Here is a 22,717-nt window from a genome sequence, read left to right as displayed (position 1 = left end):
CTACTACCTAGGTAAGGTAAGGGCACGTCGCGATTCACGCTTTCGCGACGATTCCATTGAAGAACCCCGAACAACCTCAATCGTACCGCCACTACCTCACCATTTGCCGCCACGCACAGCCAGACAACCCTGCCATACCAAGGCGCTTTCAGCTGTTCTATTGTTGTTGCTGAAACTCCGGACTCCGCAAACCATCACCGATCATTGCCCAGCGCGCAAGCAAGCTAACGTCGCGATCGATCCTGCATGCCACGCTGCAAGCCTTCCCCCCCGCCCAGGACTCGGTTTCGTAGGCTGACATCGCCCACCAATCTTGCAACATGGATGAGGATGACAGAGGTAAGTCTCTATGTATTCCTCGCTACCCGCTACTGCCCTAACTTGCCTTGGCGCATCAGATTCCAACGCGAGCTCCGAGAACGACCAAGATGAGGTCATGGAAGATGTAGACGACGCCGAGGGTGACATGGAACCCGAGGATGAGGACAACGAAGACGACCAGGAAGAGGGCGATAGGGAAGAAACGGCCGACGATCCGCACGACAAAGGCGATGACGGAGCAACAGGGGACCCAAGACAAGCATCTAGGGCCAACTCAGCCGGTGCTCGAGCATCGCCAGAGGGAAAAGGCAAATCACCACAGCCCTCGTACTCGAGTCTTTTCCCCAGTGTCCGACCCGAAGCAGTCAATGCCAGACTCTACGATATCGTTCCTACCATGGCTGCCCCTCAGGCGACGAGCATCAATGCTATAGCCATCACCCCCGATCTTCGATACTGGATGACTGGGGGATCCGACGGGTACATTCGCAAATACGATGGACCGGGTACTATAAACGGCAAACAACTTCTCACAGTGGCGCAAAGACACCCTTTTGTCGATAGTGTCGTCAAGGCGGGGATTTTGATGTCATACTGGGAGAATGAAGAGCCTGGGCCCCCAAATCCGAGAGGCAATGAAGAACATGTTCTATCCCCAGTCTACTCGTTGGCCGTACACTCCCAAGCATTGTGGCTCTTGTCTGGACTTGAATCTGGTGGCATTAACCTCCAGAGTGTACGCCATGATGAGGGAAAGCGCATAACGTGTCTTCAACAACACACTAATGCTGTGAGCGTTTTGTCACTAGCGCAGGACGAGAAGAGTGTGCTCAGTGGCAGTTGGGACAAAAACATTTTCGACTGGGATCTGAATGTCGGGACTGTGAAGCGTACTTTCGATGGCAGTGGAGGTCAGATATCTGCCATCGAACTACGACCGGTCAATGGAGCGCCGATTCCAGCGGACGCGATGGAAGATGACACTAAGCTCGACACAACTTTCAGCTCGAATAACGGAAAACCCGCAAAAAACAACATAACTGGTGGCAGCGTAAACGGTGTAGATAGTCAGGCACCCGCTGTATCTGGTGAAGCCGATGAGGGACAGGCGTCTCCAGCGCATGAGTCGCTTTTTGGCGGCAGTGATACTGGGTCGTTATTCGGCGATAATGTCGGCGGGAACTACGGGGCGGATGATGATGATGAGTTCTCGAGGGCCATGGGCGACATGGGCATGCCGCCTCTGCATGACGGCTCAGGCCAGGACGGAGGCATGGATCATTCCGCCGATATCGACATGACCAATGCCTTCAGTACTGATGCAACATCTGCCCCTGCAGTCCAGCCGTCAGGCGCAGGCAGCCCGGAGGCGTCGAGGCATCACGCCGCTTCCCAAGGTGCTGACACTAATGCATTGGACGGACAACCGACGCAAGATGTCACGAATGATATTGCTGCACAGGCTGGTACGTCAAGCCTGGATGACGCAGCAGCAATTGACGCGCAGCTATCAGAACCCGCTCCGGGATCACCTTCCATGGTCTTTGCATCAGATCCGCCACCTCCACCTATGGATCCCACTCAATCTGCCGACACCGTCTTCTTCTCTGCAGCAATAGATGGTCCAATCCGACTGTGGGACCGGCGGGTTCAGGATCCCGTGGCAAGGATAGGTAATCAGCGCAGTGTTCCTCCTTGGTGCATGGGAGCATGCTGGAGCCCTGATGGTAACTGGATATACGCTGGCAGGCGTAATGGAACAGTGGAGGAATACAGCATACACAAGGCCAGAAGCGGTTGGGCGCCAGAGCGATCCCTGAAGTTTCCAGCTGGTAGTGGAGCTGTGAGCGCTGTGAGGATGATGCCAAACGGACGGCATTTGGTCTGGTGAGTGTTGTTGACTTACAAGGCTGTTGCAGGCGGCGGTCAAGCTAACTTGACCTAGTGCGTCTCATGATATTCTTCGCTTATATGATCTTAGAGACACGAGGGCATTCAAGCACTCGACTGTTCCCTTCTTGATTATCCCCGGACCTCCAAGGGCTGGTGTCATCTCGTCTCTCTACATCGATCGGACCTGCCGCTTTATGTTGACGGCCGCTGGGACCCGTGGTTGGGAGGGCACAAGCACGGAAGTATTGATTGGCTATGAGATTGGAGTGACCGAAGAAAAATGATAGGTTGTCTCAAGCTTCCTCAAACCAGAGGCGCTTGGAAGTAAAGGTTCTCCCCTGACCTCGGCGGAGAGCACAGGCAAAGCGGTAAGAAGTATTTATGAATATGGAGTTGAAAGGCGACGCAGGCGATTTGGGTCTAGAGGTCTAGAATCAATACCCTTAGTTATTCGAGTACTGAGATGCTTGTTAATGTACCGCGACAAGACACTGGAGTGCGCACGTCGAATCAAGCTCCTGCGTGCCTTACCTAGCCACTCGCCACCGACAGACCCAACCTGTCGGCTTCTCCAATATCCCACAACGGCCTAGCGCCCTGTGGGCGCCTCCGCTGATAAGCGGAACACGGCATTGTGCTCTGATCGCCGAGAGATACGTTCCCCCTGTTAAGGTATTGGAGCTTTACCCCGGATTGGAGGCTTTGGACATGTGCTGCCCCCCGACTGTCTATCTTCACCACACCACCTACCCTGTTGACCGGGGGTTTCATCTATCTCCCTAGCCATATCGACGCCTTCACCCTGCATTCCAACTCCTGCAACGATAGCAGCCAGCCACTCGGAGCACGCACCGGCGTTCGCCGGAGATGAGGGGGTTATTGATACCAGTGATCTCTACATCTGGCCGGACCTGACCCGGCGTCGACAGCTCGGTTGATGCAAATAAGACGAACATGTCTCCCCCGCATTGCCAGGCAGCGGCGTCGGCCGACGATGAGATTCAACCGCTTCTTTCACGGCCTGGTCATTCATCCCACAACCTCGATACCGCAATGGCATCCAAAGATGCTGAGACCTTCGTCTCAGGCTCGGGCTCGAAGCCAGGCGCCGCTGATGCCGAACTGGCTGAGGCCATTCGTCTGGAGCATAACCTAACTTTCTCCGAAGCTGTCAAGCTCTACCCGGCTGCCATTGGATGGTCAGCCTTCGTGTCTCTTGGTGTCATCATGCTCGCCTTCGACCCTCAGCTGCTGGGAAATCTCTACGCCACGCCTCAGTTTCAACGAGACTTTGGCTATGAGTATGAAGGTTCTGTAAGCTACCTGATCTGCCCACCAACATGAAAATTGCCACGCCAGCTAACGCCCTTAAGTATATTATTAGTACGCCGGCAGATGGTTTCCGGCAGATGTACCCCCACCGTTGCTAACGTACATTCTAGGTGCCGCATGGCAAATTGGGCTTTCCATGGGCAACCCTGTTGGTCAAGTTGTCGGTGCTCTCTTCGCGGCGTATCCCATGGACTGGTTTGGTCGAAAGCTGACCTTTGCTGCCTGTGTCGTTTTGACCGCGGCGATTGTCTTCATTCAATTCTTTGCCCGCTCACTTCCCGTTCTGCTTGTGGGGGAGCTTCTTGGTGGTTTGGTCCTGGGCATGTATGTTGTCATTGCCCCGGCCTATGCCTCAGAGGTTTGTCCCACTGCGCTACGTGGTCATCTGACATCTTACGTCAATCTTTGTTTCGTTGCCGGCCAACTTCTGGCAAACGGCGTAACAGCTGGCACCTCCAAGCTTGAGACTCATTGGGCATATTCTCTGCCTTTTGCACTCCAGTGGTTCTGGATCCTAGTCATCCTCCCTGGCCTACTCTTTGTACCGGAAAGCCCGTGGTGGCTGGTACGAAAAGAGAGACTGGACGAGGCAGAGAGAAGTCTCAGACACTTGGCATCTAACAAAGTAAACGTCGCCGCAACATTGGCGTTCATTGTAGAGACCGACAAACTCGAGCAGGAGCTTGAGGCCGGAAGCACATATTGGGACTGTCTCAAGGGAGTGAATTTAAGACGAACAGAGATCTCTGTTGGCGCCTACTGCACCCAGGTCCTCAGTGGCATCTATCTCATTAACTATGGCACATACTTCTTTCAGCAGGCTGGATTGCCTACTGACAAAGCATTTGATATGGCCATTGGGTTTCTTGGTGAGTCGACCTTATCTCGGTGACTTGCAGATTCTGCATTAACACCATCCACGACAGCTGTTGGATTTGTCGGCACAGTAATCTCATGGTACTTCCTCATCCACTATGGTCGCAGGACTATCTACATCACGGGATTGGCTGCCTTGGTTCTCCTACAACTCATAATTGGCATTCTCGACTGCGTTCCAGGCCGACCCTCCGGTGTGATGTGGGCAGAGTCATCCCTCATGTTGATATGGAATTTTGCATATGATCTCTCAGTCGGACCGGTCTGTTTTGTGCTCATATCCGAGGCCTCCGCAACAAGAGTGCGATCCAAGACTATTGCTCTTGCAACCGCAGCTCAGGGTGTTCTGGGTATCATTATGACGGTGGCGATCCCGTACATGGTGAGCATTTCTTACCCCATCAGCCTCTAATCTAGGGCGCTGACTTGGATACACGCTAGATCAACCCCGACGAGTTAAACATGCAGGGGAAGCTCGGGTTCTTTTTTGGGGGCCTGGCGGCTTTGTGCTTTTGCTGGGCATGGTTTCGAATTCCTGAGACCATGGGCCGTACGTACGAAGAGCTAGACATTCTCTTCGACAAGCGCGTGCCGGCCCGGGACTTCAAGGGATACGTAGTAGAGGGTATGGCATCCCCTAGCGCTTAAATACTCGGTAGGCGTGTTTTTTTCTCTTGGGCGCAGGTTTTGAAGGACTAAGATGTGTCACAATACCCGAGACGAAACGATATTAGAATTCCGTATGACTGGGCGGCACTGGAATTCATTTTTCCTCCTTCCCGTGAAACTCTACGACCTTTTGATGTTACAAGGAGCTTATCGGGATGGGAACGAGGTGTGAACCCACTAACTACCACCTCCATCAGGATGGTCTTCAGTACTTGCATCGTGCTCGTCACGATCTACCGCCCGCTTCACTCCCCAGTTCTTGATGCAAAGATTTTAGTTTCCCTACGCACAACTAGCAGTGACACAATGGCCCCTTTCTCCATGCCATCCGATTCCTGGACATTGGATCGAGATTAACCGCTGCATAGTAGCTATGAAACCTCCAAGCAGTCCAAATGATCAGGGATATGTTCAGAGTCACAGTCTTCGATTCAGTGGCAACTGCGACGGATCAGGCGTCCCACGAGAGGGCCAACAATTCAGTTCCATCCTGCGTTGATGAAGACTCGTTGCCTCTGTCGGTATCTGTACGGGTCTCACCACGATGTGACAACATTGATCTGGATGTTTGTAATTTTGCGCCGCAAGGAATGCCAAACAACGGGTATTAATTTCAGGCCCAGAAAGACTTGAGAACCATTTTACAACGGTAATCTCATACTGAAAGCTAGAATGCCACTCATTGTTGAACGCTTCGAAAGGCCAGTCCAAGGGTCGAAAGATCAGTCCAGGGGAAATGCTGAAGGAAGTGCTTCGCTTGTCATAATCATCACACACCAGTTGTCTTGACCACTTTCTTTTCCTTGGTCTCCGTAAACGTTGGCAACGGTCTATGTCATCTTACGAATTACAGCTTCTACTGAAGCGACAGCTCTGCCTTGAGTCCTCCCCCCATTATCCCCAGCTTGCGGTCTCTCCAGGGATTCAGATGGCAAAAACGAAGCGGGTCGCATGCTTGTATAGAGAGAGCACTATGCGTGTCTGCTTCCCACGCACGGTGACATTAGCCCTTGGCTGCATCGCCACCAATCGTTTGGCTCTCAGACACACCAACCCCGGCTTCTACGGATTGCACTGACACTTACCATGTGCATTGGGCCAGTACAAGCCAGTGATCATCGGCCCATGTGTGGTAAACGCGGCGTCACAAACCACCAGTCCCCGCATGCAAGGAAATCGGCGAGAAGTCCGGCGAGCAACAACGAACGTCACCTCGGCCGGCCATCTACCGAACTTGAGAGCCAGGTTCATTCCCCTCATCCCCACGATTTCCCCTCACCAACCCCCCCACGGGGTAAGGGAATCTTCCCGCGTACAAGAAGAGACACTGAGCCACACTACCTAGGGCGCATTACTGTGTCATCGATCTTCGCCTCTTGGTTTTCTGCTTTTTCTTGTCACTTGTGCAACCGAAAACACGCAAGTCATGGATGCAAAGAAGGCCAGTATTGAGCAGGATGAGAACCCGGCGCCCAACGCGTTGAAGCCCTCGGCTTCGAATCCGACTCCAGAAGAATGGGCGCAACATTTTACGAGTCAGGATGAGGCCTGGCACAAAGACTATGACAAAAAATTGCTAGTCAAAGTTGACAGGAGGCTCATGCCCACGTTAGTTATGAGTACGAGAAAAAGCTTCCAAACATGTTCAATGTTCATGGCTAACTACGAAAACAGTGTATCTACTCAATTTCCTCGATCGATCCAATCTCGCCCAAGCTCGGCAAGGCACCCTGGAAGCGGACTTGGGCATGTCCGGGACCGATTTCAACCTGGCAACCTCCATCTTCTTCGTCGGTTATTTGCTGATGCAGCTACCATCAAACCTGCTTCTCACCCGAGTGCGCCCGTCTTTCTATCTCGCATCATCATGCTGTCTTTGGGGTGTTGTATCGACCTGTAATGCTGGGGCGAAGACCTTTACGCACCTCGTGGTGATTCGTTTTGTAAGCCTACCTGACTTTCGCATTGCCAGCCTCATACCAGAACGGCAGCCGGTAGGGTTTCGCGGACGTCGCAACTGACGCGTCAATAGTTTCTCGGATTTGTCGAGGCCCCATTCTTTCCCGGTCAGTTCGGTTTCTGGTGATCTTCAGTAACTCGTAGCTGACTTGTCCTTCCAGGTGCCGTGTTTCTCATGAGTTCATGGTACACCCGCGCCGAGCTCACCCGTAGAATTGCATATCTTTATGCTGGCAACGCACTGGCAAACATGTATGCAAACCGATATGTCATTCTATGATCGAAGCTAGCTGACGCTTTTCAGGTTTGGTGGACTGCTTGGTGCAGCTATTCTAGGCAATTTGGAAGGAGATTTGGGACACGCGGGTTGGAGATGGTTGTTCATCATTGTAAGGCTCTCCCACTCGATCTTTTTGGCGGTAGAAATTGACCGTCATCTTGAACAGGAGGGTGTAGTAGCCATTGCTTTTGCCCTAGTGGCCATGTGGATCCTCCCGGACTATCCTCACACGACCAAGTGGCTGTCCGAAGAAGAACGCGCCTATGCCGCCTGGCGCCTCATCGAAGACATCCAAGAAGCCGACACCTATCACGAACAGAGCATGTGGGGAGGTGTAAAGATGGCCGTACGCGACTACCGCCTCTACATATTTATTCTGATGCAGCACCTATCTCTGGTCACCCAGACTTTTCAATACTTCTTTCCAACGATTGTCGGTACCTTGGGCTACGGCAAGATCAACACCCTCTGGCTAACTGCTCCTTGCTGGGTGAGTCGACGATGCAGCCACCGGGAATCTACCGCATGCCATTTGACCACATGCTCATCGTCTCATAGGCTGCTACTTTCCTCATTTCCGTCTGCGTAACCTACTCTTCGTCAAAAACAAGAGACAGATCACTTCACATATTCTGCCTCACTCTTCTATCTGGAGTTGGAAACGCCATAGCGACTGGATCGAGTGTTGTTGGAGTCCGTTACTTTGCCATGTTTCTCATGCCCATGGGCGCTATTTCCGCATGTGAGCTCCATCAGCACATTGCTTAAAGATAGAATAACCTACTCACGCCAGATGCAGACCAAATCATTGTATCGTGGGTCGCCAACTCATTCCCTCGACCGCTCGTCAAGCGATCAGCTTGCATCGCCATCGCGAACATGATAGGTTGGTAGCTCTCCGCATGCGATTGGGATGAAGCTCACGTTGCTCATAGGAAACACCGCCACTATCTATGGTAGTTATATGGTTCGTGCTGTCAATATGAATGACCAATCCATATCAAGGAGCTGACTTGTTCTAGTACCCGAGCAGCACAGGTCCGCAGTATGTTCCGGGAGGCAGTACTAATGCTGTTCTCTGTCTGATGGTTGGTTTACTTGCACTGGTGCTTCGATACTTGCACAAATGGGAAAACACAAAGCTAGAGAAAGCGGAGTTGGAGGCGGCGGCCGCGGCAGAGGGAGGGGAGAAGATGGCCGTCGATTTGACCCAAGAGAAGAGAGCAGCTGGCTTCAGGTATATCTACTGAGCTGGAAGAGTCACCACACCAACACACCCACCGCTTGAGGTTGCGTCGGAGATACCCATGATGCCCGAATGCATGCGCTTGGTGCCCCTACTAATGTTGGAGAACTATCATCACAGTTGTATTTACTATGGTGAGAAGACATTTGCAACTCTGTTAGACATATTCTACGCTATTTACCAAAAAGTCCTGTAGCTACTCGGACAAGCAACGTATTGATTGATCTTATAATCACAGTTCAATTGTTATTACATTTGAGGCTCAAGTCTTGTCTATTGATTCAACTTGAAAACGCCGAATCCAAGTAGTCAAGCGCCGTTGTCAACTGCTCTCTAGCACCAGAAAAAAAAGGGGAATCATGTATCCAATGCCGACGAGTGAACATGACGGAAGCGAAGTCGCCACTTCAGCTACGGAGAAGCTGCACCATGCGCTATGACAGCTGCCTCGCGACTTCACTGTCTTGTAGCCGGGAAACCCAACCTCTCGGCATTCCAACCGAGTCTGTAAGGACACCAGGGCTCTTCAGCATCGTCTTGTCCCAACCATCGAGTGAGCGAATAGGAGTTCCGAGAGGTCATCGGGGCAGCACTAGTGTCAAGTCGATCTCGATACACAGAATCTGCCGTAACGGAATCCTGTGCCACTGTTTGAGGCATGTCGCTATCACAGTGATGAGCAAGCTGCCCGTTGAAGGAGGAGAAAGAACCCGCAACAAAATATTCGGGCCGATGTTCTCAGCGTTCACTCCGCCACCAAATCGATGGGCTCATAAGAGAAACACACACCCTAGGCTTGATTCCACGGTGCGCCGTGGTCCGCAGTATTTTGGGCACAGAATGATGCCTTCGTGTGTGGCTGAATGAGCCGGTAGGAAGGTAGGCTGGAGGACCTCGCACGCGTAAAGAGTCAAGGCAGGGGCTGGCCGGAGATGAAGTCGTCCTAGAAGACGAAAGGGCTCAGCCTGAACACATGAGAACATCTGGCTTGTCGACGGGGATGTGGCATCTTAAGTAGACTTTTGATGATGTGACAACGTCCACCGACCTGTATATGCCTACCTGGCGCCGTGCTGCTTTCCGAACCCCCCCTGTCTGACTTGTTGTTCACGAACCAGCTTTTGTTTAGTTCTTGCAGGTCGTGCAGGTTGTGCAACCGCAGAGGACATGCAAGCCAGACGCCGCGCATTTCGAGAAGGACCGGGGGCCCATTTCTCATGGTTTGGCACAGAGTCCACATCTTCGCGCGTCGCTCTAAGCGACATAGCAAAACCTCGACCTGTGTTTGATGCGATATGTAGGCGAGGCAGGTATCCGTTCGCGATGTATTATTGCTCCAATCCAAGGAACCGTTGGAGCCCCGTCGAGGATAGCTGCAGTAGCCGGCTTATCCTAGTTATTCGCTTTGTCGCGTCGCTGAGCCCTCTTTCTACATTGTGCCAGACAGTTCATTTTGAAGAAGCGCCCCTATCACTGAGAAGTAGTACGCACGAAAGTGGTAAGGCGATGGAACGATGTTTTGGCTTTAATCTATCGATCACATTTTGACATTTGACCATCAACCATAATGGAACACACCTCTCTCGTGAGCGCCTCCGCCTCTTTTTGGCCGACCCATAGCCATTCGTATTCCTATCTTATGCCGTGTCCGCCCTTTTTGCCCTTGTCCACGGCCCAAAGAAATGATGAACCCAAAAAACTTTCGAGACTGGTCTCCCCCACAAGGTGATTACCATTATATACTATATTGATCGGCCGGCGGACTCGCTAGCAACAAATCATGTGACATTGTACAAAGGAAATGACTTTTTTCTGTTTCGCGGGAATGAATGTGATCATGGCCCCACAGGGGCGTTGTAATATTGTACAGGCACCAGCGGCCATTCTGTTGGCATCGGCGTTGGTGCTGGTGCGTTTTCGTCGACAACTGTGCTGGAGAAGCTCTCCCAGTCCTCAAACACGATACCGTCAGGGATATACTGAAAGTTCATGGGCTGTGCCTCTTGAGGTGGTGGCGGCAGCTCTCTGTCGAGTGACGCCCTGTGAAGAGGCTCTGGTGTAGTGCGCTGCTGAGGGGTGTGGAACAACGGCGCCGGCATCATCGACTGCGCTCTCATGTGATCCATAAAAGGCCCCGGTGAGGAGTCTTGCGACGACAAGACCGGGGGCTGAGGAGATTGCGTCGGCAGGGTCTGCGAGGGTATCGAAGGAGGCGGCAGCAAGGGCTGAGGAGGGTATTGCTGAGGCATAGCAGTAGGAGCAGGGGCGTAGCATTGCGAGTATTGCATAGGCGGCGATGCCGGCACGGGGAGGAAGACAAGGTCCGCAAGCTTGTACGCGATTGAAACAATCGATTCCGCCTCAGAGCTGGAACCAGAAAAGAACTCGAGCAGATCCTGAAGTTGGCCGGGACTTTCGTTCTCCATAAAACCTTGAGCACGGCCAGTCTGTGTGGGGTTCCAGCTGAAGTTGGGTTGGCGTCCATTGAATTCGTTCGCCTTTGACATGAGGATGTCCTTCCAAGCCTCGTGAATCAATGGCTGATGAAGAAGGCCGTAGATAACTCTGGAATGCATCCAGTCGGACTTTGTCTTTCCCGACTCAAAATGTCTCGCAACGTGCTCGACGTGGCGTTCACGTGAGGGATGAAGGGCGGAACAGAAGCCACAAGCCCAGTACTTTCTCCTCTTCAGATACTTGACAACCTTTTCGGAGTGGGGGCATGTCTTGCAGCCATGAGACGCCTTGTGGTGTTGGTTGAAGGTGTTGGCTCCCCAGAAGCTCCTATTGCAGCCAGGCTCAGGGCATGGGTATTTCTTCCAACGCTCGTGGAACTCCTCCTCATGACGCTTCCAGTCGTACTTGCGCTTGAACCTTGTTTCGCAGGATGTGCACCAGTAGAAGTTGAATCGGCCGGGACCCCATCCCGTCTGGGCGCTCGCTACTTGAGGAAGGCCGCCAGGAACAGCCTGGGGTGCGGATTGCTGGCATGTTGAAGGGCTTTGAGAAGACTGAGAGTAGTTGGTAGCGATAGTAGCGTTCGAATTGGCGGAGCCCATTGACCAAATGCTGGCGTGCCCAGAGGATCCTGAACTCGTTGATGAAACCGAGATGCGCGGTCGGTGACCAATTTGGCCATGGCAAATCGCTGGGGACACAGGAAGGAAGTTAGTCGGATGATCTCTTCTCCAGGTTTGGAGAGGCAATAGAATCAAACCTCGTGTGGAAGCGTCTTCCATAGGGGCATCTTGTTGGGGAACCATCTGCTGTTGCTGTTGCTGCTGCTGTTGTTGCTGCTGTGCTGCCCTATCATCGGCCTCCCACATTTGCATCAAAAGATCGCGCGAAAGCCCCGAATTCTTCAAGGCCTCAAGCGTCCGTCGGGCATCGGCCAGCACGTCGGCTGGGGCATCTTGCATAGGATGATCCATCTGAGCGTTATCCACTTTCCCCTTTCACTCGGCGAAGACGAATTGGCGTTGGTGTTGGCTTTTTCTTGGTTGGGTCAGGGCGCGTCGAGGTAGCGACAGTGTGTTGAATGATATGAGCTGATGAACGAAGTATGGCGACAGATGATCGGACGATGTGCCGCAAGGGCTGATCGGAGGTGTGTACTGGCGACGGAATCAACAGAAAAGATATCGTACAAGCAGAACGTTGAGTCGCGGGTCGACAAGACGAAATCAAGTGGATGGGAAACGGGTGCCGGCTCGAAAGCGTCGCGAGCGTAGATATAATGGGAAACGAGCGTGGAGGGTTTGGATGGTATTAAGGGCTACGGGAAGTAAAGGTCGGGTCGGGTGTGAGGTAGTCGTAGATAGAAGAAGAGGTAGAAGTAAAGAGGCAGAGAGGTAGGTGCGGTGTGGAGCGGAGCGAGGCCAGGTTAAGATGGAAACAGACTGGCGGTGGCGTGTGGTGTACGGTGTATGGTGTGGGAGGAGGTGTGTGAGGTGTGAGGTGTTGGTAGTCGAGTACTCAGTGGGAAGCGAGCGTGTGCTTTGAATCAAAGCCAGCGGAAGCTTGGGCAAAGTTAGTCAGGAACCTAGCGTGGAGAGGGAACGACTAGGGACTAGAAGACTAGGTTGGAGGCTAGGAGGCGCGACGAGGTCTGAGATGGGAGGGTAGGGGCCTTACAGCAGTGTCCGATGGATCCCTGCACAAACGACTTGTTAGCGCGCTTCTCGTTCCCGGCCGACGTCGAGACGTTGGGCAGATTTCGGAGGAGGAGCAGGGCGGGCAGGTGAGGTAAGGTGTGGTACAAGGCCTTGGGTAGGTAGGTTAGGGGCAAGACAAGGTAGGCGAGGTATTTTGTACAGAAAGGAGGGGGCAGAGGAGGACAGCTAATGTAGATGGGAAAGGCCCGGGCGGAGAGTGATGGCGGGCGAGAAGACGAGTGGGAAAGAAAGAGAGAAAGAAGGGGGAGAGAGAGAGAAAGAGAGAGAGAGAGAGAAACGATGACAGGCGTGTGTGTGTGTGTGTGTGTGCTGGGTATCCTTAGGTAGATAGATAGGTACGGATAGGTAGGCAGGTAATAATTGTGTGTATGTGTACAGCATGTGCGTATGTGCATGTGCGGTCCCCTTCCCCCCTACCGTATGTCTGTGAAGCGGCTGCTGCTGCATATGCAGGCCGACAGATATTGCACTTGTCAATTCCGTCCGATGTTTGGGGGAGACAGGAGCCAGGAGGGAGGTGATCTCCCACCCCTGCCATTTGAGCCCGGGCAAGGGCCTGCCTGGGGTGCGAGGGTCTGGGATCTGGCGAAAAAGAGACGAACGATGCTGCACACGCACACGCAGAGGCAAGTGGCAATGGCAGGAGCAACAGTGCTTGCTGTACCTTATCTCAGTACCTACGGGACGAACACCTACTGCGTATCCGGACGGGATTGGATATCTCAGCGGTCAGCCAACAGCAGAGCAGGTCCGCAGCGTAGCCCTTGACCTGGACCTGGACCTGGACGGGGACCTGGACGGGCAAGCAAGGAAGCCGTTCAGCGATCCCCAGAAAGATCGGGCTAGAAGATTTTTTCTTCTTTCTCCTCGTCTTCTCCGGCCGGGCCTGCTGGCCGTTTCTCGTTTCTTGCGCGTCCCTCGGTCCTGTACTCTGTGTCCGTAATTCCCCTCCAGTCACGCGTAAGGATATCGCTAGCATGCAGACGAGGGGTGTTTCACTCTTCTGGGAGATGTGCCTGGTTGGAACGCTGCACGACGGCATGAGGGGGTGGGAAAAGGTAAAGAAGGGTATCCTACGTATCCGACAACCTGCCTGCTGGACAGACAGAGAGACGGAGAGAGCGAGAGAGAGCTGTGGATGGCCTGTGGGAAATGCAAACGGCAAACGGGAAGCATGGGGAACCGGGGGGGGGGGGGGGGGGGGGGCGTGTTTGAAAGCAACAGGAGCAAGGAGCAGGGACGATCCCGCGATGAAACGAACCTCTCAGCGCGTCATCTTTCGGTTACGGGAGACGATCTTCTCACGAGTGGTGCGCTCCGCGTCCGTGGGAACAGACCACAAGGAGCTATCTTGGGCGATTTGGCTGCCGATGGATTTGAAAATATCAAGAAATCGCGAGGCAAGGTCGCGGGTAGTGTAGAGTAAAGTAAAGTAGCGTGGCGGCAGCGGCAGCGGCAGTGGATGCGTATGCGTGGGATGCGGCTGTTGAGACGAGCCCTTCTTTTCGCACTTGATCCCAATTCGGGACAGCTCGGTTTTTCCGGGAGCTGGGATGAGAGATGGGATGGGACGTCAATCAAGGCACCATGGAATTATTCGTACTTGTGCGCCGACCGACCGAGGGGGGAAGGGGCGTGGCAGGAGGCGTTTAGTTAAGCTCAAGCGGCTTCAATGGGATGAACAAACGAACCATCGATGCGGCGAAGGCTGGCAGAAGCCAAAAAGAAAGAAAAAATCAGATGGGGGAAGGGGAAGAAGAGCACAGAGTCAAGGGGAGGAGAGGGGGGAAGAGAAGAAAAAAAAAAAAAAAAAATTAGAGGAAAAGGACGGGTAACGAAGCAGAAGGGTCAATGGTTTAGAAGCTTCAGCCTTGCTAGGATCAGGGGTACAGTCCAGGTACGAGGGCAAATGGCAGTTGGGGCAGTTGGAGCAGCGCAGCTCAGCACAGATCACCCCAGCTTCGCAACTTAAAGTACAGTGGTTGGAAGCGTCGGCGTGAGCGTAGACGTGGGTGTGGGTAGAAGGTTCAAGGCAAGATGCAGATGCAGATACTGGTAAAGTGTGGGTGCGCGCGCGCGAGCGGGCGGGCGGGTGTGAGTGATGTGATGAGATGGGACAAGTCAAGTGGATGATGGGATGAGACGCGGGTGCGATGGGATGGGATGGACTGCAGTGGGAGAAACGCCGGACGAGTACCTACTGCGTACCTACCTTACCTACGGGAACGGACGGGAGCGAGAGAAAAGGCGACGGGAAGGAAACAATGGGCGGGCAGCTAGACAATGACCGCACACTCCACGCCCGGGTCCAATCAATGGCGGATGGGGGGCTGGTGCTTGACTGATTGATTGATTGACTGGATGCTTGCTTGGTTGAATAATACCTTGGCTTGGGGAATCAATGAAGCATGCGAAAATACACACACACACAACCAAAGCATAGCAAGCATAGCACAGCACGTATAAAGTCGTACAAAACCAGCAGAGCATCAGGCACGGATAGGCAGCATCACATCAACTGGACCCGTTTAGCAGCTGTGAACCTTGCCTTATGTACAATATCCCGTTCGCTATACGTACTAGGTAGTGCGCCGGCAGCCACGCCAGAGGGAGGCGCTAGGAAGCAAGCGAAAGCAAGCGAGAGTGAAAATAGGAAAGTGTCGAAGGGAAGGGGGCAGGGGAACGTGCGGGAACAGCGCGTGGCACACTCACACATACCATAGTATCCGTACACGCTTCAGACCTCTTGCTCAAACTCATTTCAACTGACCGACTGATGCGAGAGATAGCTTACCTAGGCAAGGTACCTTACCACAACCCCCGCTTCTTTTTTCGGAGCTAAGCCGAGAGGGGGAGCACAGAGGGAGCGTGCACCACGGCGCTAGCACCAGCTAAGGTCAACATCGGTTTGAGGGTCCTCCAATCTTTCACTTTTTTCCAAGCCATGCGGTGCGGTTGGTGATAAGATGGCAGGCCTTCTCGTTTGTTCCGTTTGCCGAACGAGACCCGCTCGACATAGCAACGGTGCATGCTCACAGCCAGCTCAAGGCACGAGGCGCAGCCCATCTCTACAGCGCAGCCATACGAGAAGTTGAAGAGAACTCGTCGATTCCTGGTTTGCAATATCTTACTACGGCTTCAAGTAAAAAGGCAGAATCAAAAGACTCTTGGGGAAACTGCTCACTGGTTCATGACTGCCTCGTTGTGATTGGCCGAGACATCACCTGAAACAAATTCAGGACCGTTCACCGACACGCCACGGGCGGCCCAGCGTTTCGAAACATGAATAGAGAGAAACACTGCCAGGAACCCCCGACGACGACAACGACGACGACGACGACACCACCACCACCACCACCATCGCCATCGCCATCGCCATCGCCATCGCCATCGCCATCGCCATCCACCTCAGTGCGTCATTCCAACGGCCACAGAGTACGGATACCTTGCCTCGCTTCGTCAACCTTACAGCACCTATGCGTTCAGTCCAGCACAGTGACAACCCCCAAAGCGTCCCATATAGCTGCACTGCCACTGTAGCCTAGCTGACGGGTGCAATCCAATGGTGTTCGTGGAGGGCCAGAGCTCGTTGCAGGGGACATTGCAGGGGACTCCTGGTGGTTTTCGGAGCCCTTGAAATGATTTGCCTGGGGAGCTATTCCATACACCAAGCTACAAGGGGGCTACTGCAGGGGTCTGTTACCGGTTTTGGCCAGCTTTAATAACGTGATGGGGCGAGAATAGGAAGGATGAGGGGAAACAATTAGCGGGAAGCTGTCCGTTGATTGGCCAAGACAGAGACAAGTGGGCACAGCACGGCCCTTCCTTTTTTTTCTTCCCCCCACCCTAGGCTTCTTCTTGTGCCCCCATCCTCTCACACTCTCTATGGCCTCTGCTTGTTGTTCACATTCTTCTCTGATCCGTGGCCTCTTGCCAGCTGGCTGTATCCGTACTTCCTATTGATCCTCACGTAGGTATCAATGGCTCCGCCCGTACTGTAATAATGGTCCTTTCTTCCTCAGTAACCGGCGTCGATGCTGCTTGTCATTCTCCGATTAAATTTCCCAAGGCAAACCCGACCTACCCTTACCGATACCGTGACCGTGGTTGCGTGGGGCTCCATATCCCCCCCTCTCATCATAAGTAAACTCGCGAGTCGGGGCGAGTGCTGCAAGGGTTCGTTTATTTCATACGTCTGGTGTCCTTCTTGCACAGCACAAGTTCTGCTTCATATCACGTCAAATATGCCAGACTCTGGTCCGATCCACACTAAACATGCATCCATTGTGCCAAGGTGACTTACATCGGACGCACGATGATACTTGGCTAGCGGCGCGCGTCTCCAAGGTTTTCTCTTGGCGCGAACGCAGACGACGCACAAGGGCGTCAGATCGTGACTTCGGCGAAGGCGTGAGGGTCGGCATCGACGGGTCCTGTTGACGCCGCCTTCTAGGGCCGGCTGTCGCCATCGCTTCGTCTCGTCTTTTTTTGGACTTGCAACTTCCACCCTCTCAGCCATCTTCCCTCCATGGAGTAGTCTGCTTGCCCGAGTAACCAACTTAAAAAATAAAAATAAAAATAAAAAATCAGCAGCTATGGGGGCCACTCTATATGAAGCACGCATCAAAACTTGAGCACGGCCACCAAAGGCGATGTGGAATCTGGAAGCTAGAGGATAAGAAACCCCCAACCTGTCGAGTCAAACGTGCCAACAAGCCAACCAGTCTCGAATTAGAATCAATGTGACAAGCCGCAGAACAGAACAGACCTCTGTCCGATTTTCCAACTTCGTGATCACTCATCCGTATCAATCTGAATCTCGAGTTGACTCTGGCCTAACCGCAAACTGCAGCCGCTGGAGCCCTGGACCCTCCTCTTTGCCTCTTTGGGGCTACCCTGATAACGTCGCCTCCGCCCTCTTGTGTCATGTCATGCCGTGACAATCACAATCGCAAATGGAGCTGCTCAAGCACGATCGTTGGCACGCTAGTGTCGTCGCCGAGCTGATCAATTGGTATCCGTAGAAGAGCAGCACTTTTGAACCGCCCTCTGCGGGCCCCTGGGGCCTCGAGGGCCTCGATGACCGTCAGTTTATCCTGTTGGTCCGTCCGTAAGCTATGGACATGCCACAATCGACGTCTTACCGCATGTATGCTTGCGCAGTGCCAGTGCAGTCAGGTACCATGTAGTCGTGCTTCCGCCTGTCAGGTGCTGGTGTAAAGTGCAAGCATCTGAACCCTGGCGCATGCAGGTTGGGCGTCATAGGTATTCGACGACATCTGCCTTGCATGGCCAGCGACGCTCAGCACGGTCAGCGGTCTGCGATCCACGGTCCAGCGTCCACGGACTGATACGACGGCATCCCGGGACCGGTCAACGCAGCGCAAAGATGCGGAGTAAGGCAAGCATCATGTACGTGCATGTTGCGCATCTTGCGTACGCACGTATCGGCCCCGCCTCCTCCAGCTAAAGATGGGTAGGACATGATGATTTGCCTAAGTCTCACGTTGAGCTAAGCTCCCCCGGGGCCGTATAGGGGGGGCCGTGGAAGTTGAAAGCATCGAGTGATGCACGAGTGATGCACAGACGAGCAGTGGCAACACCATGGTGCAAACAACGCCGAGCAAGAACCGCCGGGTAATTGGCATTGCATGTGCAGGTGCAAATGCATGGTTGAGACGGCGTGGCATGGCATGTGTGAGTTGGGTTTACATGAGTTGAGCTGCACTGCGCTGGAAGCTGAGCTCGCATCAGAGCGGCCGTCCTAATTATAGGCAGCGATCATTGAATGCTTGTTGCTTCTTTGTCGTTCGTTTAGGCAATACAACAGTTGGTGGTTGCTTTTTGTTATGTTGGTTGGCAAGATGCCTTCCGGATTGGGGTGCAGCGAATAGGAGAAATACGGTAAATACTCTAGAGTCAAGGTGCGAATAAGGTCACCAGTCAACTGAGGCTAAGGTATCGGAACAAAGATGTCGGGACCTTACTGGAAAAGGACCTTACAGATACGATGCGGATATCACGCTTGGCCGGCTGCAATTCCCATCCAGGTCATCGGATCCGAACGGTACTGTGAGATGCGGTACCTTACACTACCTTACCTTACCTTGCCTTACAGAGGTCTACTGTAGGTAAGGTACGGACGGAGACCCCAGTCGCCCCGGTCGTGGTAGGTTTACGTACAGAGTAAGGTAAGGTACCTAGGCAGGCATTGGCTCAGGCACAGGCGCAGGAACGGGAAGCTGATAGGAGGGCCAGATGGCGGCAATGTTCCATCCATTCGGAAGACCTGCAGCCCTGGCCACGCTCGCCTCTTCAGACGAAGGACACGACGACCACTGCACTCCCGTCGTCATGTCCATCCCAGCATGTTTCAAAGTCGTTGCCTTTGTGAGCCATTTGATAGATGGACAGCCAAAGAACGGACCGCCATCCGTAAGCCGGTACGCCATCCCAAGCTGGAGGAGCTTCCTTTAGGCTTCGGCCTGCGTCTATCGTCGGCATCTTACCGATATCTTAGGCATGCTAGGTTGCCTGTGCCCAAGCTACCTACCTTAGGTACCTCATGTTAAGATCCCAGAAAAGCCAATTTGTGGCCGCGGTAGGTACAAGACGAAAACGTTGGTAGCGATAATACACATCCGCTATGAAAATCCCCCACACCCACATGGCCGTCGTGGCTTGCTCACCCGTTCGTTCGTTGCAAAGTCCTGGATCTCTGGCTGGCCGCCCACCGCCACAAGCCCCGAACAAACAATCCCCTGCTCGGTTTCGCTCCGTTGAACGGATACATTGATATTCTTTGACGCTCTCGTCCTGCTGGTGTCAGGCTAGTCCTTACCGAGGTAGCTCAAAGGCGTCTCTCTTCCGACAACCTGGTTGGCGACACTCCATCCTGTCGTGATAAGTGGCTCTACTAAGGTCAGGGCCAAGGTCGTCGATTCAGCCCCATTTGACAAGAGCCTCCTCCTGCCCAGGACCTCGGGCCAAGGGGAGCGGGGGGAGGGGGGAGGGGGCAGGGTGTCAGACAACCTGGCCATCACGCGGGCGACTTCGGCGGAGCAACAACGAAAAAAGACGATGAAGCAGAAAAGGGGGGCGCAGGAGAGCGACGCGCAGATGCAGCGTGGACTTCCGCTTGAATCAGAATGGGGGTAAAGTAGGTAGGTCCGAGAGTACCCAACCAGAGATGCCAAGTTTGATGAGAATGTGGATTGGCGGCGCACACAAGCGGTTTAGCCGCAGTTGTTGGTGCCGCGACAAGCTTGTGTGCACTGAGATCGGACCAACCGCTGTCAGCACATCAAATGATCTTTTGATGATGATCCCCTTGCCGAGACCATGACTGCTGCGTTGGAGCCGGCTTCTGCAACGTTTGACCTTGATTGCTCGCGCCGGAGGATGGATCTGATGGAACCCCAACAGCAACGGCGACGACTCGTTTGCTTGCTTTTTGGTCCCCGAAACGTCCATCACCCATCCGCACAATCAATCACACGCTGCTCACTCACGATGCATCCATCATCATCATTCATCATTATCATTATCAACCATCCGTCATCATGGACAATCATCACAGTACCTACCACGCGGCCGACACTGACACCGACACCGACGCCAACATCTGATTCTGAGACTTTGGCACCCCCTTCTCGGTCTCTGCCTCCGTCTCCGTCTCCGCCTCCCCCATGCTGGGCAGCTAGTTCCCATGTGTGTGTCTTTCACCGGTCCGCCTCTCTTACCTCCAGTACGGTTAGGTACCAGAAGCGAGCGCATCTCCTTTTCCTCTCTCCATGGATGGCTTCATGCAGCATAAGCAGCGCCGGCACCCGCAGCGGCAACGCCAAAAAGTCAATCCCTTAAACCCAAGCATTGGCCCTTCTCCTTCACTTGCATCACACACACACACACACACACACACACACACACACACACACACACCACACTAGCAGAGGAGGCACCTTTCCACGCCCCCTTATTAGCCCAGGGAGAGAAGGAGCCTGCCAGTGCGGATGTTTCAACGACGGGACGGGCTGCACAAACACGAGCAAACCCGGCGCCCTACTGCTCATCATGCGGCCCGTGTCTGCCCGTTTGAGGAAATTAGCCCTGCAGCTAATCCCGAGAGCGTGGCCACCAAGCTCCGAGCCTGGTATGGCACCGGCACGCAGCCACCAAGCTCGAACCCGGCTCGGCATCGCTCAATTCGGGTGCCTCGCGACGCCTCACGACCTCACGAGTCACAGACCCAATCCGCGCCTTGTGCGACTGACTTCATGCCGCAATTTGCCCAATCACGGCTGGCCACCAAGCCCCGACACTTGAAAGCCTCGTCGACGCCTCTCTCACTCACACACACACACACACACACATCATCCGTCCTTGCTTAGCCTTGCGCTACGCTTCTATGGGTCATCGACCACATCCACACCCGCGCAAACGCGCCGAGCGAGCACAACGCCGACGTTACTTGACGGACGCCATATGGGGCCAGTGGTCTGATCAATGTCTCCATTATTCTCCTTTCCAACGCTCGAAGCTCGCAAGAAGAGACACATCAAGTATGAAGCACATCTACAACCGCTGCCAGGTCTCCTCCCTCTTCGGCCCGTAGTGGAGCTGCTCCTCTTGCCCTGTTCGGATACCCGTTGTACGGAAATCTCGCTCGCTCTCTCTCTGTCTCTCTCGATCGAAGCAGCACTCCTTTTAACTCCAAGCCACCGCACTCACAAGAGCTAGAGATTGACCGTCAATGCTCTCTGGGCTCGCCTCTGCCATCCATCCCATCATGGTCTCGCTCACCCAGGTCCCGTCGAGCTAAGGCGCGAACAGATACACTATTTCAGGAACGCGCGCGTTAGAGCCCGTTGGCTTCAGAAATCTCTGCAACGCGTTGAAACCCGTTAAGTTCACCGTCCACAGACAACGTGGCGAGGTCAGTCTCGACTTCATCGTGGCGGCTTACCCACTTGATCGCCACGAGCTCCGAGATCTACGGCATGGGCTGTTCCCCGCAAGCACTCTGCAAAAGGGAAGAAAGGGGGGAAACACCTTTTCGACGCTTGTGCCTGCGACGCCGTGTCACGGTTGTTCCGCACCTGTTCCGCGGCATCGCTAACAAGTTTCGACCGTCTCTGGCGTCGAGTCGACTAACTTGGCAAGCAAGAGGCCGCCTTTCTGCCTGTCTGCACTGGCCACCCATCGTTCTTCACAAACACACGAGCACGAGAACCTCATTTCCGGAGAAAACGCCATGCTCCCAAAGCGGACTCCTGAGACACTGCGAATCTGTCATTCGGCTCTAAGATGGCGGTCCCGTCCAGGGGGCGGCTGAGCACCAGAGCGCGTATTTATGTTATTTTCCGATGTCGTTGCTCGTTCTGGTACAAACGTGACAACTCTATTTGCAACAAGAAGAGGCCAATGGCTTCCGAGTATCCGATTTGGCAGCGTCTGACCATGGGACTGAGGCGCCTCCGCTCTGGTCTGATAGTCCAACGCGTCCGCCCGTGGCGATGGAGTTTAAACCTACTCTGTAGCGTCGCTCCTGTTCTCGCTGATTTCCCTGGCGTTTCTTTGGGCCTGTGTGAGACCCTAAAGGTCGACAGCTAAATTTACAGCCTGTCAAGCTACCCCGAGGAATAGTTCGCAACCGCGGTCGTCGAGGACAGACACATGAGCGCCAAAGCAGCTCCGCAAAAGCAGAACACGGCCGCCGCAAAGTCTTCGGTCATCCCGGTTGTCATCGTCATTAGTGGATGTCTGTTGTACGTGAAGTGAAGCTTGGACTACACCGAGCTTGTGACGATCAAGTGGCAAAGGTAAACGAATCGCATTTGTAAAGCTGGCATGTTTTCGAGTAATCGTTTTTCGGTGAGGACACTAACTCTGGAACGGTGGAAGGGCGTTATAGTCCGTGTCTGCCAAGGCCATCTCAGCCGCAGATCTGATGTCCCTCTTTGCCAG

The 22,717-nt window shown here is 53.8% G+C and overlaps 5 protein-coding genes across 5 annotated transcripts; 3 read left to right on the top strand and 2 right to left on the bottom strand.

Moving 5' to 3' along the window:
- Positions 1-320: 320 nt before the first annotated feature.
- Positions 321-2,498, top strand: spt8 (Transcription factor spt8; the record flags this gene model as incomplete). The annotated part of the gene is made up of 3 exons (XM_037327600.1): positions 321-339; positions 399-2,208; positions 2,267-2,498. 3 exons carry the CDS (start codon positions 321-323, stop codon positions 2,496-2,498), a joined length of 2,061 nt encoding a protein of 686 aa, XP_037174082.1.
- A 769-nt stretch (positions 2,499-3,267) lies between these two features.
- Positions 3,268-5,070, top strand: CGCA056_v012355 (Maltose permease MAL31; the record flags this gene model as incomplete). The annotated part of the gene is made up of 5 exons (XM_037327599.1): positions 3,268-3,528; positions 3,588-3,597; positions 3,657-4,415; positions 4,473-4,804; positions 4,864-5,070. 5 exons carry the CDS (start codon positions 3,268-3,270, stop codon positions 5,068-5,070), a joined length of 1,569 nt encoding a protein of 522 aa, XP_037174773.1.
- A 1,447-nt stretch (positions 5,071-6,517) lies between these two features.
- prlL-9 (MFS transporter prlL) lies at positions 6,518-8,580 on the top strand (the record flags this gene model as incomplete). The annotated part of the gene is made up of 10 exons (XM_037327598.1): positions 6,518-6,710; positions 6,766-7,034; positions 7,124-7,157; positions 7,212-7,302; positions 7,355-7,439; positions 7,497-7,820; positions 7,889-8,072; positions 8,130-8,216; positions 8,266-8,297; positions 8,353-8,580. The coding sequence occupies 10 exons, from the start codon at positions 6,518-6,520 to the stop codon at positions 8,578-8,580; spliced, it is 1,527 nt and encodes a 508-aa protein (XP_037174772.1).
- Positions 8,581-10,411: 1,831 nt separating this feature from the next.
- Positions 10,412-12,007, bottom strand: CGCA056_v012353 (uncharacterized protein; the record flags this gene model as incomplete). Its single annotated transcript, XM_037327597.1, has 1 exon — positions 10,412-12,007. The coding sequence occupies one exon, from the start codon at positions 12,005-12,007 to the stop codon at positions 10,412-10,414; it is 1,596 nt and encodes a 531-aa protein (XP_037174775.1).
- Positions 12,008-16,634: 4,627 nt separating this feature from the next.
- CGCA056_v012352 (uncharacterized protein) lies at positions 16,635-17,936 on the bottom strand (the record flags this gene model as incomplete). Its single annotated transcript, XM_037327596.1, has 3 exons — positions 16,635-16,746; positions 17,725-17,826; positions 17,896-17,936. The coding sequence occupies 3 exons, from the start codon at positions 17,934-17,936 to the stop codon at positions 16,635-16,637; spliced, it is 255 nt and encodes an 84-aa protein (XP_037174774.1).
- Positions 17,937-22,717: the final 4,781 nt, after the last annotated feature.

Source organism: Colletotrichum aenigma (genome assembly GCF_013390185.1).
Source record: "Colletotrichum aenigma strain Cg56 chromosome Unknown KSG_Cg56_contig08, whole genome shotgun sequence".
In the NCBI taxonomy this organism is placed as follows: Eukaryota; Fungi; Ascomycota; class Sordariomycetes; order Glomerellales; family Glomerellaceae; genus Colletotrichum; species Colletotrichum aenigma.
Note: the sequence above shows the minus strand (reverse complement) of the source record. Positions and strands in the feature narration are given on the sequence as shown.